Here is a 19,865-nt window from a genome sequence, read left to right as displayed (position 1 = left end):
AATTTATAGCTCACACGTTAACATTACCCATATACAACCCTCCTTCCAAAATGACTTCTTTTCCAACAATAATCAAATGAATAACAGGGTACACAGTACTCAGCTGCATAACACGTACTGTAATAAATACGATTCTGACCAAGGCAAGCACACCCATCCAAAACCACGTGGTCTCAACAAGTAACCTCGATGCGCACTGATACCATACTTCTCTACAACCAACTAAATTATTTAATCATTTGAGCAGTAAATATGCCTTTACAAGCTGTAACGGCCACTCCAATACACATAGGCTGAACAGTTGCAAATGGCAATCTCAACCAGCATCACCTTTCTTTATGTGGCTGTTTAACATCATACGGAGTCCACTATTCAGTGAATGGCGGTATGCAGCAGTTACAGTGGGCCCCTTCATAAACTCTTCATGCTCACTCGATCCAACAACAGCTTGGAACCTCCGATTGATGACTGATCTTGTGCCCTGACAGTGCGATGGAAGACCAGGTCAAAGACTGCAGCTACTCTTCATCAGCCCTCTCTGTTGCAGTAAGAAGTTTATAACATCCACCTCTGGAGGGTTCTGGCCACACGGTGACAGCAGCGCAGGCACGACCGATACTGAAATGCCTCCTCAGTCATTGCGTCCGCCTTAGGCAACACTTGGCGGGAATTCAAAGGAGACTACAAAGAGTGAGAAACAGCCTGGGTTTAGAAGGCGGAATCAGTGTTAAGGCACTTGGAGAAGGAGACATAAAAACGTGTCCAGAGTATGACCATGAGGGTATGTGTGCTTGTAAAGGTAAATTGTGGTACCTTGAGGGCAGGAATGAGTGTATGAGCATGGGAAAAGAGACTTTTTGGACCCAGAGGGAAAAAGAGTGCAAAAACCTGTGAGATGGAGAAGGATGGAGCTGGGAATGTAGTGGAGGATGTGGTAGCATCAGAGATGTGAAATCTTTTGACTTGGAGGGCAGAGATTGGTGTGGGAACATTTGGGAAGGAAAGTGATTGTGCCCAGAGGGCATAGATGGCTGTGGTAGCAGTGGAGAAGACAATACATAAACCATGCTGTTATTAGGCACAGAAAAAAATATTCAGAGTTATTGTGCATTGATGAGGCCTGGGAAGAACATTCGTAAGACAAGTGCACAGATGAGGCACAGTAAAATGAATCGGAAAGTGTGTGCATAGATTAGGCATGGGCTGGGACAGGCAGGAGGGAATTATGGAAGCGTGCAGGTGTGTGTCACTGTGAGGACCATTTGTGAGGAAATATTGGGAGTGCAGGTTCCAGTGCTGTGCCAAAAGGAGGTCACTGCATAAGTGCTGCTTAGCGGTGGTTGACCATGGAGGAGCACTGGGTACTGTGGCTGGAGTTGTCTGGTGTCATGATGACGTGAATCTGCCAAGAGGAACCAACCATAGAGCCAAGGAACTCTGACCAGTGGCCCCCATAGGTTGTCCCAAGCAACAACTGTGGGCAACCTGAGGGAAACAAGGTGACCCTGGAGATAGTCATATTGTCATCCAGTGAAGGACTAGTGGTGTAGAAACCAAATAAATGCGGACCGCAGGCTGATGGACTGCATCGCTCTGAGTCTTCTGCCTGAAAGAAATGGACTTATTAAAGTCAGGAAATAGTGGGCAACTGCATCTGAGATAGGATGAGGTGGCTTAGGAAGGAAAAGGTAAGGGCACAATACAGGGCAGCGGCCAACGTTAGAGTCCACATCAGCAGAGGCACAGTCTTAGTAAAGCCGGCAGCACCCTACAACTGTAGGTGTCCACTGACCTACGGATTGTGCCTTGTGAATCTCTGAGGTAGGAGCAGCAGTTGGCACCAGACTGAGAGCCCACCCTATTGTGCATGGAGAGTTGTCAGCAGGAACTAGATCTGGAGTCTGCAGAAGGAAGTCCGCAGAAAGATGAGCCACAGTGCTAAGTCAGGGACACATTGTTCGTGGCTTCTCTGGTGGGTAGCAGGTGATAGCGCAAGAGGGGGCACATGGTCCTGTGCTGCTGCCTTGGCTGGAGGACTTGCTACCCCATTCAAAGAACCTACCATACCAACGGCAGGCTGATTGCTTGCAGGAACTGGGACGAGAACTGGAGCATCACTGAGAAGGAGCAGTAGTGACGTTATGTATCACAGAATCTGACATTGTCTTGTGTGGCACATAAAGGAGAAATGCAGCCCGTGACTAAAGTGGGGCCAGACATGGTGTATGTGTGAACATCAGGGACAAGAAGCCAAGCAGCAAAGGCATAAATCTTTGGGGGGAAAGAATCTGTGAAGAACAGGATTGGGGGCCGTAAACGGTACTACCACAGAGCGACATAATGCTCAAGAAGTATCGCAAGAACACCTTGTTGTGAAATGTGGAATCATCTCACCTACAGGTGTGGAGTAGTGCGAAAGCACCCACAGGGTTGCTACAAGTTCTGGAAATTGGGGAATATCGGGGAAATTTCAAAAAAGTCAGGAAAATTTGAAAAATGCTGGAAAAATCTCGTTTTTCTCTCTGTAGATGAAATGGTTTGTTTACTGAGATGTTGTGCATTGTCACTGGCTGGGTGCAGCCGAGAATGTGTGCCACTACCCTACTCCCCCACCCATACTGCTTCTCCCCTTCCTACCACTCCCCTCAGCTTGCAGTCAGTGCTGCCACCACTTCTTGCCACACTCAAATCCTACCATCAGCTCTTAACACCTGAAATTAGGACCTATCTGACCAGTCCACAGTTTTCCAGCCATCTAGGCTCCAACCAATACAGTCACGAGCCCAGGGGAGGCACTGCAAGTGATGTTGTACTGCTAGTAAAGGTGTTCTCATCGGTCATCTGCTGCCATAGCCCATTACTCCCAAATTCCACTGCACTGTCCTAATGGATACATTCGTTGTACACCCCACATTGATTTCTGTGGCTGTTTCACACAGCATTGCTTGTGCGTTAGCACTGACAACTCTACGCTTTCACTCGTTAAGTGACAGCTGTCGACCAGTGCACTGCACATGGTGAGAGATAATGCATGAAATTTGGTATTCTCAGCACACTCTTGACATTGTGGATCTCGGAATACTAAATTCCCTAACGATTTCCGAAATGGGATGTCCCTTGTGTCTAGCTCCAACTACCATTCCGTGTTCAAAGTCTGTTAATTCCCATCATGAGTTCATAATCACCTGAGTACAAATGACAGCTCTGCCAGTGCACTACCGTTCTATACCTTGTATAAGGGATACTGCTGCCATCTGTATATGTGTGTATCACTACCCAATGACTTTTGTCACCTCAGTTTACTAGTTGCGTTAAATTCACTGAAGCGTAATTAAGAGTGGAATCTGTTCAGAAATGCTGAACTTGTGGTGTTATGAATATGTTATGACAAATGAAAATTTAGCAAAAAAATGTCTAAGGTAATTGGTTTTCTTATAATGTTGCAAATGACATTACATTATTTTCTGCAGCCATCTCACAAACATCAGAGGCATAATCATATGTCATTGAGACCAACAACATTTTTCCCTTTGTGGAACCCACCTGTCTACATGACAGATACAAATGAAGACAATTGTAGTGTGATACCAAATCCCGCTGAACCGACCACAGCTTCTCCTTCTGTTACGCATAGCAGCGAAGACAACAGCAGTAGCAGTAAATCTGATTTGGTGAGTATATTTACTCACAACTGGCTTTCTGTTTTTTGTGACTTCTATTACTGACTTATCTAAAAAAGACATGAATTTCTGTGTAAAATAGTGATATGTGTAATATGAATAAGTATACAGTTCCACTATTTTAATGAAGTGATAGAAAGAGATATCAAAATTCTTTTAACTAAAAGTAAAAATTAATATACATGTGTGTTCTTGGAATGCTTTCATTTGTACATAGTTCCTCGACATACATTAAAATTTCTCTCCAAATGTAGCAATGCATTCATTTTATGGTTATTATACTTCAAATAGCTAGACACTTCATTTACTTAAAACACATCCATTTAACTGCAGGAAGGAATTTAATTTTTATGATAGTAAGTGTAATAAAAATGTGTGGCCAACAGTTACTAGAGGAATTTTTTGGAACATTTTTCCTGAAAAATTAGCGATCTTTATAATATTATAACTTATTTCAATACACAATGTCATAAGTGCATTTAGGTTGTTTATTTTTAGCTGACCAGTTTCGATTTTTAAAGAGGTAATCTTCAGATCTAACTCTCTGTGAAGAGGAATAAAATGCAGTGCTTAAGTTACAATTGAAACGGAAACTAAAATAAAATAATGTAGTAAAAAGTAGCAGCTGCTATATCCTTCATGATGGTAGGAACTTTGGCATGGAGCTGGTGCAGACATGGGGAATGCTGCTACATACAGCTCAGCTACCAGTAGTTAAATAGCAGAAACCCCTCACAAAGTCTCTGGCATATCATTGACAGTCAATGGCCATGAGATTTGATTAAGTTGTGCTAATAGGGGTGGTGGCACTAAATTCAGATTCTTGAGGAAAAAGACCTTGTTTCACAAAACGCCTAGCATCCATTGCAAGTTGGCCTATCAGTTACTCATATGATTTCCTGTTGGTTTTTGAACACATTCTAAGTTGATTTCTGAATGAATCATAAGTCGATTTTTGAATGTGTGCTTAGTGTATGTGATGTCTCCGCCAGATGAATCCCCATTGCATCTAGAAATAAACTTTCCTGAAGACAAAAAGGGGACATGGGTATACGAGCTGAGCGGAATAAAGACGAATGGGTGAATGCCAATTGCTGTTCATGTGGTTGACTGGGTTTGCAAATGATCAGCATTGTTATAATTACTAGCTAAATCCATAGATTCCGACTACCAGAGTGGAAATAAATGACTAACAGGAATAACAGGTAAGAAAGATTACATATTAGCTGTTTGGTGTATCCAAGAAAATGAAATTTAGACAGAAAATTTTTGGCCAGACTGCTACACTAGTAAGGGCCAGTTGTACAGTCTCTGTCTAGCAACCGCTAAAGTTCTATTCTGAGAGGAGCGCGGAAAACTCAAACACGTAATAACGCCTAACCGGAGAATAAACATAGGACAATTAAACCGGTGATTGTGGCAATGTTAGTGAAGTTAACCAGAGAATAAGTTTTGACACTGTCAGGAATAGTTACAGAATTAGTGATGACAAGATTGTTTGTTAGAATGAGGAAGGAGAAGAAACAGGGACATCACACAAATAATGGAAGAATATGACGATTCCAAATTTATATAAAAATTTTCAATCTCGTGCTTCAGAAGCTAGAGCGTGTGAATGAAATGTGAAATTATTTCCTAATGTAAACGTTTTTGCTTGTAGTAGGCCTAATAGGCATTTGATATTGGTACTTCATGAATTATGCGATTCTGTCGTGTTATAAAAATGACCATTTGTGCCAAAAGAGTGTCGCTTATTTGGTGTGTGTTAAAATTGCTACTATATTAGCCAGTCCTATTTCATTTTATCTGGCAGACAGTGACAAAATACACGTAATGAGATTGAGAAACCACACTAGTCTTGGGTAATACTTGTCTTAACAGCTTTTTCAGTATTAGACAATGACATTTCGTTTTTTCATGTAACAAAACGTTTGATGAACTTTGATTAGATAATAGATCCTTTCCCAGAAAGGAAAGCACACCATGTAAAGCAGTAGCAAGATTAGAGGGGGGGGGGGGGACCCTATGACTTAAAGATTGAAGAAATGGGTACTGTCTTGCTTGTCTCTTGTCTTTACTAGTTTTGTGTATCCAATATTTAATTTTATGTCACACAAAACATCAAGCTATTAGCTAATGCACTAAGTTTCTGAAGAGTTCTTGTTCTCCTGGTTACAAATAATCGCATCCAGTATTAACTGCAAGTGGTTTTTTTATTTTTATTTTTATTTTTTTTTTTTTTTAAAAAAATGAGAGGCAGGATGTTAAACCGGCCTGGGAGCAGGAGAGGCACCGCAGGACATTTAATTTCCACTGTCCTGAATACAGTTTGATGGCACCCATTACAAAATACAACATGTTTGAATTCCACAGAGCGAAATACAGTGACGTGCGCATCCTACCTCAAATTCTCGAGGGAGGGGCACAGCCACTATACAGTATTGCCCCTGTTCGGAAATATCATAGATCCGGGGCTGATGACAGAGCAGTCTGAGTTGTAGTGGGGAGGTTGGTAGTCTCCACGTGACCCGTGTTTACGTTTAGTGAGTTTGCTGTTTCATCTTCATTTATTGCTCTCACATCAAATGAAAACAAAGTGGATTTCTGTGGCTGGGAGCTATCATTCACGTAATTACGGAAGGCTAAAATATGTTACTAGTTTCAGATTTTATTTTATTTCCACCTTTCTGACAGTCAATCATTAATCGCCTTCAGAACAACGAAGTTATTTTTCTCGGTTTGCTAAAGAAATTTGGCCTTTATTAATCTTTTCCGCTGAGGCAGTCAATTTATTTGAAACGAAGTGTTTAATTCCACACTATTGGCTAGTTTCAACTGTCCACTGCATTTCAAGTGCACGTTTTCATCTTCTAGCACTTATGGCATTATGCCACAATAAATAACTAAGCATGAGATAATACAGTACTGGTACTCCAAGAAAATTTACATCCAATTCTGGACATACAAATGTGCACTTCAAGCTGAATTATGCATTTTAGTATGGTTCACGGAATTCTGATGCTCTTGGAATACACTCTAATGTCTTGTTTCTTTTATGAGATAATATAAGATCTTTTAATGTTTTACACGTAGGACAAGGAAAAAATATTGCCGCATTTCCCGCTTAGAAATACACTTTCTCCCAGATGAAAATACACCTTTTCCGCATTAAGTGAAAGTATACTTTACCTCAGAACCGTAACACTTATCAATCCTTTGAATGGTTATGGTTTTATGCACCGGCATAAAATTTTTTGGCACTTTCGAAATTGAAACTCAGGAAAAAAACACGTTTTGGAAATATGTCTGATGTGCAGCAACATGCACACTGCATATTTTCGTATTAAGAAAGTATAAATTCGAATTCCACCAATAACCGCATGTTACTTTCCGAAGCATTGAAATCAAGATTCTGATGTGCTTTTGTATGCCAATCATAGCTCATGTCACGTGATCTCACCAGCAGATGACAGCGGATATTCAGAGCATAGAACTCGTGATGTAGTCGGCTAATAGCAGCATCACTAAGTAGCAAGAATACACAAATAGGAAAAGTTAATGGTGTAAATTAGTATACATTGTGTTGCTACAAGAAAAGAAAAGCTTTCACATATAATATTGGTCTCCAAGATGAATAAGCTGCACGTACGCACATACGGGCTTCCTGCGTCATTGTAGCTGCACAAGTGCGGTGACGTCTGTTATCCGGCGCTCTGTGACAATTGCTGAAACGAATCTTTTTCTGACAGGTCACGGGAAAACATTGCGAATGGTTGTTTGAAAAGTGTTACTTTCAAAGTAAATTTACTTTTACGCAAGATGAACTGTGTGCAAATGAATGATGAGTTTCTTAAATCGCAGATTATACCTCTTAATGAGTAGATTACGACAGTCTGCTGTTAGCTTCATATTGATGACAAAGAAATTTGGCCTGTTTCATAACGATAAAGTGTAAAAACTTTCCACTCAAGTGTTTTTTTAGAAAGCGTGATATGTTGTCTGCTTATTGTAACTTGTTTCTTTACTGGTGTCTCATTTCGTTATTTGTAATCAAATTGTTTGGTTCTTTTATCCCTGTAAGTTTAGAATCACTCTTTTTAATCTTGTTGTTATAGCCAGCACTTTATTGAAGTTATCTCTTAAATGAGAATAGTACATCTTTCATGTTTATTACTTCCTTATTTTTTTGTAATTCCGTAAAAGTGCTTATGTTTCGTGTTCGTTTGTTAGCGGCTTTTCCCTAGGTACGTAGTATCAAGATATAAAGACAATGTGGTCTAGACCTATCAATGTTTCATGTTGTTTGCAATCAAAAGAATTTAAAAAATGTACATAAGTTTTTTTTAATTTTTTGTTATGTGTTTGCTATAGTTCTGGACTGACTTAGCATTCAAGGAGCTGACATATGAACCAATAAAATTTGCTTTCTGTGGGAGAATTTTCCGGAGAAGAAAATAATGACTGTGATTTTGTGCAAATAAAATTCTTTTGTAACATTTGGAAAACCATTGTTTCATTTGTAGAAAAAGTGTTTTTTAATCAACCTAGAGAAAATCAAAGTTTGTGTAGATTATTGAAGATAAATCTGTTGTAGACAGAGTAGCAGACTTTAACAAAATACAACAGACCAACCACTTCTCCTGACTATAATAAAGTACGTAAAAATAAGTAATATAATATAAACTCGAAGACGAAACTTTCGTTCTGTAATAGATGTAGGTTTGGTAGACTAAGTCTCCTATAGGTTGGCAGACTTTTTACATGTAGGATATATAGACGATGCCACAGTAAAGTTTAGTGATTATTAAGTACTGTATAAACAAAATACAAATATCAACAGTTTTGCAGGGAGAAGTATCTTGGTGCAATGGGCTATTGTACTGTTTGGATTTTATTGCTTTTACCTAAATATATTCAATATAAAATGAAATTTTATGGAATTAAATGTATACTTTGTCTTCAAGATAAGAAAAATGAGTATCAGTTTAGGTTCTTTGCATTACTTGAGTGTACCTTGTTCTTATAGTGAAAATTTCATTAGAGAATGTTGCTGATGCATGCATAAAATAGAAATAAATATTCTTAATTTTTGGATACTTGAAAGTTGTAAAAAAAAAAAAAATACTTTTTTTTTCTCCATCAGAGATATTAGTTCAAAATGAAATTAAGAGTGTATAAAAATAAAAAAAAAATGTCTTATCAGTCAGTTAGTATCAGATTTATATGCAGAATTAGAAGTCCTTTCATCCACTGAGTTGTAAATTGTCCTCTGTTCTCGCTAACATATAATCCCTGAGATGAACAATATCCCCATGGACAGATTAGGAAACTTAGAGTAAAAAAATTCTAAACTTGGGAGAAAAAGAGGGAAAGCAGCAAATTGGGTATTTTAAGACTTGCATTCTGGAGAAGCAACGTTCAAATAGCCTTATAGCTATCGTGATATTAAAATGGGAGGGAGGAGGGGAGGGGGGGGGGGGGGCGGCAAAGGGCAACCATTACCTCGAAGCTGATGAGCAGGTAGTCCAGTTTTGTTTATTGTTTTTGACTCTGAACTACTACTTACAAATATTAGGAGAGTTCCATAATTATGACAAAATTATTTATTTTCTCCTCCGAATGAGTTAGTGTTCCCTCTCCAGTAACTAGAATTCCAACAGGATACTAGACCTTAAAAATGATCTAAAGTAACCTGCAAGGCTTGCTTCACTGGAAATGTTCCATGGATCATTTGCGTGATAAATCGTAATGACGTGGAACATTAACATTGCAAATTTATTTGTAAAAATTGCTAAAAATAAAGCTACTGATTTGAGTTAGTATTTTGTATCTTCCACCTTTTGCACATTACAATAAGAGAAATTCGCCTCCAGAATAGAAGGAGTTGTCAAAGAGAGAATTTTTCGATTTGTCTTTAAATTTTAATTTGCTGTCTGCTTGACATTTTACATCACTGAGTAAATTTTGGCATTGTGCACACCTTTTCATGCTAAGGACAACCTTAATATGGACTAATGAATGTCATTTATTCCTTCTGTTGTTGTAATTATATACATCATTGTTCCTTTAGAACTGCAGTGGATTACTTACAACAAACTTAAGGAGGGATTAACTATACTGTGAAGCAGCTTTGTAGTATGCCACATAGATCATGCTGTTGCTTGGTAGTCTTGCCCCAACATAAATTTTTGTAGAGTTACCATGAGTTGCTGTATTTTGTGGTGAGAAATGCTAATGCAAACAGGTTGTGGTACATTTATAGATCAGCTAAACATATGTAAATAAAGGTAGGAACATAGAATAAGTTTCCCTTCACTGTAGGGAAGTTTTTGTGATGTAATGGTTAATGTAAATTCCATCAATTCAGAAGAAGACTGCTTTTTCTGTGTTGGTGTAGTAAGGAGTTGATAGGATTCACTCAGTTTACTGATAGCAGATGAAGAGTAGCAGTAGACGGAGAATGTGGACATTTGATGCACACGATTTGTTTTGAATGAAGATGAGCATGCAGATTGCTTGTAATTTTGAAATTGCCTTAGGCAACAGTCTACCAGTTGGAATGGTGTACAAGGTAAATATTTCAGTTGCGAATGAAATAGATGTTAATATCAGCACGTTGCTTCTAAGTTTTGACTTTTTTCTGATTTCTGAGAGGGATATGCAGAAAGAAAAGATTTCAAACTAGAAACGACCTTTAAACATTCACGTGTTTACGTGGTTTTAAAAGATGCAAACAAAAGATAAGATAAGCAAATTTCATACAACTTCCATACAACAGTAGCAGCTACATGTTTCTTCCTGCAACATACAGTGTCTTATGGGATCAGAGCAAATTTTTGTGGGTAGTAAGTACAGTACTTACTTTTCTATATTTACATGTTCTGTAGTGTAGAAGTACCACTGTATACAATATCAGTTTCTGGGAACATCCAAATCCCCATAACTAATTATAGCTCTCATTCCATTCAACAGTAGTTATATTTTACAACTGGAGTTTTCTGGTGTGTGAGAAAACAAAAAGGACTACTGACTTCACTGGTGTCACTTACTTTCCCAAAACCTGATTTATCTCTCAAGGAACCTCTGAGTATATTAGACATGTTAAGAACTTATAAATTATGGTAATCTTCACTAAATTGTAGTATATTATGACTATAATGAGTACTTAGCTAGCGTTCTCTGGGTCCAAAAAGCATGTACTATGATTCATTTGTGTTGTGAATTCAAGAATATCCTGTAGAAGCCTGTTCAAAGAACTGGATACACTGTCTGGTGCTTCTCAGTATATTTATTCATTAACGAAATTTGTTGTTAGTGATGTATCTATCTCTCAATCCAACAGCTTAGTTTACATAAACGAATACCAGGGATAAGAACAATATTCACAGAGTCACTTTCATTGGTCCAGATAGATGTTAGTTATTCAAGTACACACACTGTCAATAGTTTGCCATCCATTACAAAAAGTGTAGCTACTAATGAAGTGCAGTTTGAGAAGCTTAACTGATTTATTAGTGGCCAACACTTTCTGCTCCATTATTGAATTTCTTTGCAGCATCAATTGACATACATATTATTAACTAAATCATGTAACATAAATACTATGAAAAGAGTTTATCTAATTTGCAATATGCAATAAATCACCACAACGGAGTTTTCGTCTTTAAATAATGTTCAGTGGGTCAAAATATAGGTAAAAGAAACTGTTACTGATGAAAGTAAATATTCGAATTGCCTGGTATAAATAGGTGTTTTCAGAAGCCAGCGATTTTGAGAAAGGTGAAGCCTGTAAAAATTGCATCTCTCTTGCATTTCTGTAGAAATAAATAAATGGCAGACATCTATTTGAAGGTCATAAGTGGATAATTTGTGGTCAAACAATGCTTGTAAATAGTTTTAATACTTTGTTTTTCCAAAATTTAGGGTATGGAGAAACCTCAACAGGCTGTGGCAAATAATGAAGAATATAGCAGTTTACAGTTGCTGATACGGGTCAGACAGGAGAAAGCATTACAGGATGTCAGTGTAATGCATCAAGGTTACAAGGTAATGACATAGTAAAAATTATTTGTAATCATCCTTACTGTTTTAAACATGTACGCTTTAATCATTCACTATGAGGAGGAAAAAAAAAAAAAAAAAAAAAGACACTCCACAAAGGAGTTATGCAAATTGGTCTCAAATTGATATTCATCTATGGAAAATACAAAATTGTAAACTATGGCAGCTGCGGGTTTAATGTGACACACTGCAGCACAGTTTCACCACACAGTTGTCAAGGATAGTAAACAGGGGACATGTCAATACCAAGGCATAAAGTTTTACAAATTTCATTCTGTGTACTCTGTTGGACAGCTACTATGCCAACAGTATATGCAGGTGTAAGCATTTGAGAGGGGACATATAGTTGTAGTTGTGCTCAAAGAAGCTGGTAGGAGTAATTGGTGAATCGCTCGACACTTGAATAGGAGCGATGCCACTATTCGACAATGGTGGAGGTGAACCATGGCTGAACACAGTGTCAGGACAGAATCGACTGACCCAAAGAGACAACAGAATGTGAGGATTGAGTAATTGCCAGAGAGGCACTCAGATCCCTAGATTTATCATTTTTGTCAATCTGACATGCAACTGGTGGTTCAGTGACCACAAGGACCATTAATAGTTGGCTTACAGAAAGGGGGCTTGGCATGGCACCCCTTGCACTGACAGCAATAATACAATACAATAAGACTGCATTGGTATTGGACACATTTGGCAATGAATCTCATTGATTGGAGTAGAATTGTCCTATGTGATGAGTACCACTTTGAATTGATCTCCCAGTGTCCATTGAAGGTGTGTCGGAGATACCTTGAACAGCCGTGGGATACCAAACTGACTGTTGCCTGCCAAATGGCTCGATAGCCAGAGTGTTGGTTTCAGGAGACATTTCATTTTATAGGAAGACCCCTTTGGTGTCATCTGTGGCACCCTTACAACACACCAGAACGTCGACAATGTTCTGTGCCTGTTTTGTTGCCATTCATGGCAAGCCATCCCGGGCTTACATTTCAGCACGATTATGACTGCTTGTATATGTTGAGAGTTTCTACTGCTTGTCTTCATGCATGCCAAACCCTACCTTGGCCGGCAAGGTCTCCGGATCTCACCCCACACCAGGCAGGTCTGCTGGGCCAGTTGCAGCCTCATGGTAGTGAACATATTAATGCTCACATTAAGTACAGACTTATGAACAGCAGATGTTTACTTACATGTGCTTACATAAAGAGAAGAAAAAAGAATTCAATAACTGTGGGCTGTTGATCCAACTCCTCTGGAGCAGTGTGAGCCTCTGTCTTTTACAAGAGTCACTTTGAAAGTTTTGTGAATGTGATGAAACTTTGTGGAAATTTACCTGTATGTGTCTTCTCAGGATACTCTTTTTCAAGTTACGTGCACAAGTACATCCTCTTGAATAATTCACGTAGGACTCAACAGGTTACCTCTTTGGGAAGATAGTTGGGGAATGATTCATTGGCGGATATAGCTGCCCGTTGACTAGTGGAAAGATGGGCCACAAGTTGAGGCTCCTAGACATGTGTCTTTGTTTTTGCAACATGACATGGTCATAGTTCATACGTGTGGAATGAAGCTTCACAAATCCAGTGGCTGCTTGTACTGGATTCTTTCAAAGAGCTTATGAAAGGATATTGCTTCTCAGCAACATGCCTTTACTATCTTACCTCCTTCAGGTGGGATTGTGATAGTTTCCACGTGGAGTAAAAAAGAAATTTGCAGTCCATTCTTTTGGCCATAATCCTTGCCCTGTCGCGTGTGCCTGTCCACACTACACTGTCTTTCCTGCTGCTGCCATTTCCTGCTGGAGCACTGGTGGTTCTTATAGTTTTGCTGTCCCTATTGACACTTATTACAGTACAGAGAGGGTGCTTATATAATAAGGCCCCCCCCCCCTCCCCAAACACACAGACACAGTGTGTTTCAAAAATACTGTTACAACTTTGGGGTCATGTTTCTTACATGAGAACAAAGAAGAAAGTTTGTATAAACGTACATCCGAAAAGCCTTTTTACTCGAGTTGTTAATGAAAGTGATTGAAGTTAATCAACACACAAACTTCTAGTAGATGCTCGAAATGCCCTCCTTTTGCTTTTAAACTTGTTTGCACTCATTGAATCATGGACTGGCCTACTCTTTCAAATACTCCCTGATGGTTTCAAATGGATTTTCAGGCTTCAGTGGCATGTCAATAAAGAGTTTTTTGCATCCAGGTGGTCTGCTGCATAGACTAGTTGTTTTATATGCCGCTGGAGGTAATAATCCAGAGGATTAAGGTCAGGGGGATGTACAGGCCATGGAACTGGTCCTCCTCTACCGGCTTTTCCAAATGTCTGCTTGTGTCTGTGTATGTGCGGTTGGATATGGGTGTGTGTGCGAGTTTATACCTGTCCTTTTTCCCCGTAAGGTAAGTCTTTCCGCTCCCGGGATTGGGATGACTCCTTACCCTCTCCCTTAAAACCCACATCCTTTCGTCTTTCCCTCTCCTTTCCTCTTTCCTGATGAAGCAACCGTTGGTTGCGAAAGCTTGAATTTTGTGTGTATGTTTGTGTTTGTTTGTGTGTCTATCGACCTGCCAGCGCTTTCGTTTGGTAAGTCACATCATCTTTATTTTTAGATATATCCGTCCGTCAAGGTAGATACCAGCCAGTGCCTCTCTAATACTGAGGGTGAAATGTGCTGGAGCTCCTTCATGTGTAAACCAAGTGTTTCTTCTTATTTGCAGGGGTAAGTCTCCGAAGACAGCACCTGTGGGATGTGTTGGGTGAACATATAGCCTCTCATGCTGTCACCTATAGTTCCAACCTACACATTAATCTTAAACTCTCATGCTGATGTCTAGTCTGTATTGTAACGTGAGGATTCCAATTGGCCCACGTGTTAGTAGTGGAAATGTGTTATTCCATCTCTCCCAAATTATGCCTTGTCTGTAAACGAAACTCAAGAGACAATCAATGGATTCGCAGTTTGTGCAACAAAGTCGGCAAAAGTTCTCCTGTGGTAGGCTATCAGCAGTGTGAGGTCCTACGCATGTTGAAGATTATACAAATATAAGAGTTGCTCGTGAAGTACCCTCCATATTGAACTCTTGAGATGTACAGTATGCCAGGGCCACTTGACTTGCGCTGATATCTGATGACTGCATTCCAAGCATCACCCAGGACTGGGTGGACCACATCACACATGTGTTGCACCATGTTGTTGAGTCCTCCATTCTCTCATCCTATAAGAAAAGCCGTCCATTGCTGGAATGAGGATTGTCATTTAGCAGTAAGGGCCAGACATGCTGTGTTATGTTGGTTTAGAAACAGACCTAGTGGAGACAGCATCACAGCCTTTTGGCAGGCAAGAGTTAAAGATGGCAAATCATGAAAGAGAGAAAACAGAGTGTGTGGAGAGAATTTTTAGCATCCATGAACCCTTCCACACATGCAACGGAGGTATGGGAGTCAATTTGGAAGATATCAGGGAATAACGTTTCAGGCCCAATATCTGCCATATTAATTCTTTGACTGCCAGTCTTGGCAATTGGTGAGACCCAAAAATTTCAGTAGAGTGCTGATCACTCCTTTTGACACAATCTGCTTTCTCCTGCTTTTAAACATGAAATCACATTTATTCATGGGCTCAGTCTATCTGCATTGGCTTACTTGATAAAGTTAGTGTTCAAAACAGCTGACAGATCGTGTAAATTTACTTTTTAAAATGGCCAATAAATCGCATTCGTTGAATAAAACCATGCAGATAGAAAGTGGCTTCAGCTTGTTCATTAATTAAATAAATAGACATGACTTCATTCTCTCTTATGGGCAACGAAATTTTGCACGAATAGAAGAAAGTGATGATGATCCCGACTTTGTGCAAGAAGAATTGCATCAAATTTCTATTGAGTATTTAGAGATTTGGTTTTGTATAAAGAAATGTTGAACCAATTGTTTACATTGTTTTCTCGTGTTCCTTTATTTTCTGAACACTGAATTTTTTTCTTAGTTTTAGGTTCAGAAAATGAAGATAGTGATTCTATGATGAATGTAGAACCATAAAATATCTGTTCTGACAATACTGAAAGGAGGTGAAGACAAAGGGCAGAATAGCAAAATGTCATACTGATTCTACAGTGGGGTGAGCTGAAATGGACTGTTTGCCAAGTGTAGACATTTTTAGTGGGGGCCAGGGTGCCACAGATTTATGTGAGTTAGATGCAGACTGTTCAGTTACGGATTTATTTTCATGTTTCACGGAGAGGGACCTTCTTGCTCATTCCAAAGAGCAGGCAAATGTTTATGACAGACAGAAAATAAAGAAACAGACAAGTGCAGGTCTGCTCACTCCTGCATGCAGAATGTCTAGTTGGACAGGTTTTACTTTGGTGGAAATAAAAAAATTCTTGACTATAATTTTCTATGTGAGCATCATCTAAAAGCCCTTATACAAGATCATTGGAGCCAAGATTCTTTTATGTCCTGTGACTAGTGCCCAAATCTGTTGAGCAGAAATAGCATCCTACCGATTATGTCAAACTTCCATTTGAATGATAATTCATTGGAAATAAAGTGAGGTGAACTTGAGGTATGTCCTTTTACAGAACGTCTGCCCTCTAGTTGAAACTGTCAATTTACAGTTGCAGCAGGCATGTGTTACTGCATGGATGCGTTATTTCAAGCAAGATATGCCACAGAAACCAAGCAAATGTGGCATGAAATTATTATATGTGCTGTCAGAGTCTAACCCTGGTTATATCTGAAATTTTCTGTGGCCAAAGCAGTGTTGTGGTTGACACTGTGAAAAACCTACTTGGTACCCTAGGAGGTAAGGGGCACACATTATTCACTGATCATTTTAATACATGACCTATTCTTGCAAGAGAGCTAGGAAAATAGAAGATGGACCTTGTTGGAACTGTAATGAGGACCAGGAGGGGAATGCCTCGGGCACTGATATCACCTAACATAGTGAGTAGATTTTCCGTAGGAATGGGAACCTTTCAGCTGTATGCTGGAAAGATAAAAGAAATGTGTACATGCTAAGCACCAGACATCAAGCAGAAATGATAAGTTACAAAGACAAAAGGGGTAAGGAAAAAATGAAACCTGCTTGTGTTGTGGAGTACAATAAAAGAAAAAATATTAGGGTTGATCTGTCTGATCAGATGATGTCATATGAGGCTTTTGAACTCAGAACAGTGAAATGGTGGAGGAAACTTGCATTTCATTGTTTTCTTACATGATTGGTAAATGCATGCATTCTGCATAATAAGGTAAAAAACAAGAAGATACGTTTGTTTAAATTTATAAAGGTATTATATGCAGAACTACCAATGTGTGAAGACACTCCCAGACCAAGTTCTGTTGGGGGCATTTAAGTTGGACTATCTATGGAAAAGCATTTCCTGGAAAAAATACCACATCCACTAGGTAAAGGAAGAATCCAGAGAATGTGCAAAGTATGCTCAGCAAAAGGAAAACAGCAAACGGGGAACTCTACAAGAAAGGATATGATATACCAGTGCAGCGAGTGCAAAATCGCAAAGCGTTAAGAACCGTTTTTCAGAATATGTCGCTTGAAAAAATTATACAATGTGAATCTTTTATATAACAATTTATAATTATGGACTTAAGATACCAGTTTTCAGTTATTGAATATAAAACTGTAGATTATGAGGACTAAAATATCAGTAAAACATGTTTTTAATTTCTCTGTACTTTATTTTTTGTAAAACCTTACAATCCTTAAAACTGTAATGGGGGGAAAAAATAAATGACCAAAGGAGCTGTAAATGTGTTTTCCAGAAGATGATGATATAGGCTCTCATAAATGACTAGTGTTATAACCAAATGAACATTAGTTTTCTGTAAAACACATACAGAAAATTAATAAAAAATATTGGCATTGTAAGAAATGGCGTGGTTACATGGCCGGCATTGAAAGTGTTAAACAGTGATGTCTGCCAAACAGCACTCAGGCAAATAGCATAGACACAAATAGTATTTATTATACCAATCCTCGATTCTGCCAACATAGGGAACACACAGAGAAACAGCAACTAGATTTTTCGTCTGAGAACTTGGAGCCATATAACTGCCCTTTCTCCTTGTGAAAGCTACAGCCAGCACTAACTGCTGCATATGGCAGTGCTTCAGGACCTGATAGAGTTAAATACATCATGTTACGATACTTAAGAATGGAGATGCAAGAAGTTCTCCTGTGCCTCTTCAGTCCAATAGGGCTTGAGGCTATTATCTGGATCCATGATAAGAGGTGACTCTGATACTGCTTCTAAAGCCAGGGAAGAATAGATTATCTCCAGGAAGCTACAAGAGTGCTCTCTAGCTGTATAGGACTTGAGTGGATGATAAACCAAAGTCTAATGTGGACTCTTGAAACCAAGGGATTGCGCAGCTATTTCCAGTAAGAGTTTCTAAGATAGCAGTCCATTCTTGGCAACCTCCTCCAATTAGCGGGTGTGATAAGAGTCATTCCTACTCAAATAGCAGTTTTTTGATCTGGAGAAAGCCTACGGTACCTGGAAACCCCAGATCTTCCATTAGCTGCATGGACAGGGTTTTTGTGAGTGTCTTTCCATCTTGCTGCCCTCCTTCCTTGGTGAACGATATTTCCGATATCGAGTCAGTTCTATATGCTCCAATTCATTCCATCAACAGTATGATGTTCCTCTGGGTAGCGTTCTGAAAGCCACCCTTTTTATTATAGCAATCGACAGTATCTCTTCCACAATAAGCAACCCAGACCATTATTCCTCATTTGTGGATGACTTTGTGATATTCTTCTATTCCTCCAGTCTGACAACTGCTTCATGTTAACTAGAGCTGACATTTAAGAGGCTGGAGGATTGGGCTGATATCACTGGTTTTAAATTCTCTGCAGAAAACATGGTATTTGTATATTTTAATTGTTTGCATAAATGCCTTCCTTACCTGGAACTCCGGCTGCAGAGAACCATCTTGGGTCTTAAGACCTCAGTTACATTCTTGGACCTCATCTTGGATCACAGGTTAACATAGCTGCCACCCCTCCATGAAAATGTGGATGTCTCAGGGCACTAAACATTTAAAATGTCTTAGTGGTAAGTATTGGCGAGTGGATCTTTTCAACTTGCTCACATTCTATAGAACCCTCGTCCACATATCACTTGACTGTGGCAGCATAGTGTGTGGTTCAGCCAGACCTACTTATTTAAAGATGTTGGACCTGTTAACCATGAAGACTTTAGGCTGGCCACAGCTCCTACCACTCCTAGCCCTTGTGCAGGGACTGGCGAACCACCTCTTACCAAGCAGTGAGAACTCCTCATGGTGCGATGTTATGCTAAATATAGTCCGTCTCCGACCATCCTATTGTTTGTGTTGGTGCTGAACAACCCTGCAATGCCCGTCACCAGGCTACTAAGCCTTTTTCTGTTCATGCAGAGGAATTTGTTGAGCAACTTGGTATAGCAGACGTACCCATTTTTAAACAGTGATTCAACAAATCTCCTCCTCGAATGATTGACAGGCCCGTTCTCCCCCCCTGCGGGTCCGGGGATTAGAATAGGCCCGAGGTATTCCTGCCTGTCGTAAGAGGCGACTAAAAGGAGTCCATCCCCCTCACGGGGGTAGTTAGCGCCTGCGTCCGGAGACGGACGGTTCCACGACCTATCATTGTGGTCTTTTTGGTTTTTCACTTCTCGTTTCTTCCTTCCTTTTGTTGGTTCCTTTCTTTGCTCTTCTCCACCTCACTGTCTTCCTTACTCTTTCCCTTGACTTCTCCTTGCCTTCTCATTGCCTTCCTCTCCTTGCCTTCTCATTGCCTTCTTCTCCTTGCTTTCTCATTGCCTTCTTCTCCTTGCCTCGGCGTTTGAGACAGTCTGCCCTCTTTCTCCCTCTCTCTCTTCTTTTTCCTCTTCTTCCTTCCTCCCTGTGCGTGCCTGAAGGCCGACCCACGCGTTCGCACGCGTAGCCGGTGACGGGGTAATGCTTAAGTCCCCGCCCTGGGTAGACATGTAAGGCACGCGCGTACCCCCTGGTAAAGGCCAGGCCCGGGGAGGGGTGATTGCCTGAGCTGATACCTTCTGACCATGCCGATTGGTCCCTCCGTCTGTTTCTCGGGAGGTGTGACCTGAGGTGTAAA

At 39.8% G+C, this 19,865-nt stretch overlaps 1 protein-coding gene across 1 annotated transcript in view; it reads left to right on the top strand.

Moving 5' to 3' along the window:
- Window positions 1–19,865, top strand: part of LOC126188595 (ZZ-type zinc finger-containing protein 3) — a 64,762-nt gene that overhangs the window by 36,818 nt on the left and 8,079 nt on the right. The window contains exons 6-7 of the mRNA XM_049930196.1: window positions 3,471–3,671; window positions 11,604–11,726. Of these exons, the coding sequence (XP_049786153.1) occupies window positions 3,471–3,671; window positions 11,604–11,726 (324 nt within the window). The remainder of the gene's footprint in view (window positions 1–3,470; window positions 3,672–11,603; window positions 11,727–19,865) is intronic.

The sequence above is a fragment of the Schistocerca cancellata genome, chromosome 5 (genome assembly GCF_023864275.1).
Source record: "Schistocerca cancellata isolate TAMUIC-IGC-003103 chromosome 5, iqSchCanc2.1, whole genome shotgun sequence".
Taxonomy (NCBI): domain Eukaryota; kingdom Metazoa; phylum Arthropoda; class Insecta; order Orthoptera; family Acrididae; genus Schistocerca; species Schistocerca cancellata.
This window is presented reverse-complemented; position numbering and strand designations above follow the sequence as displayed.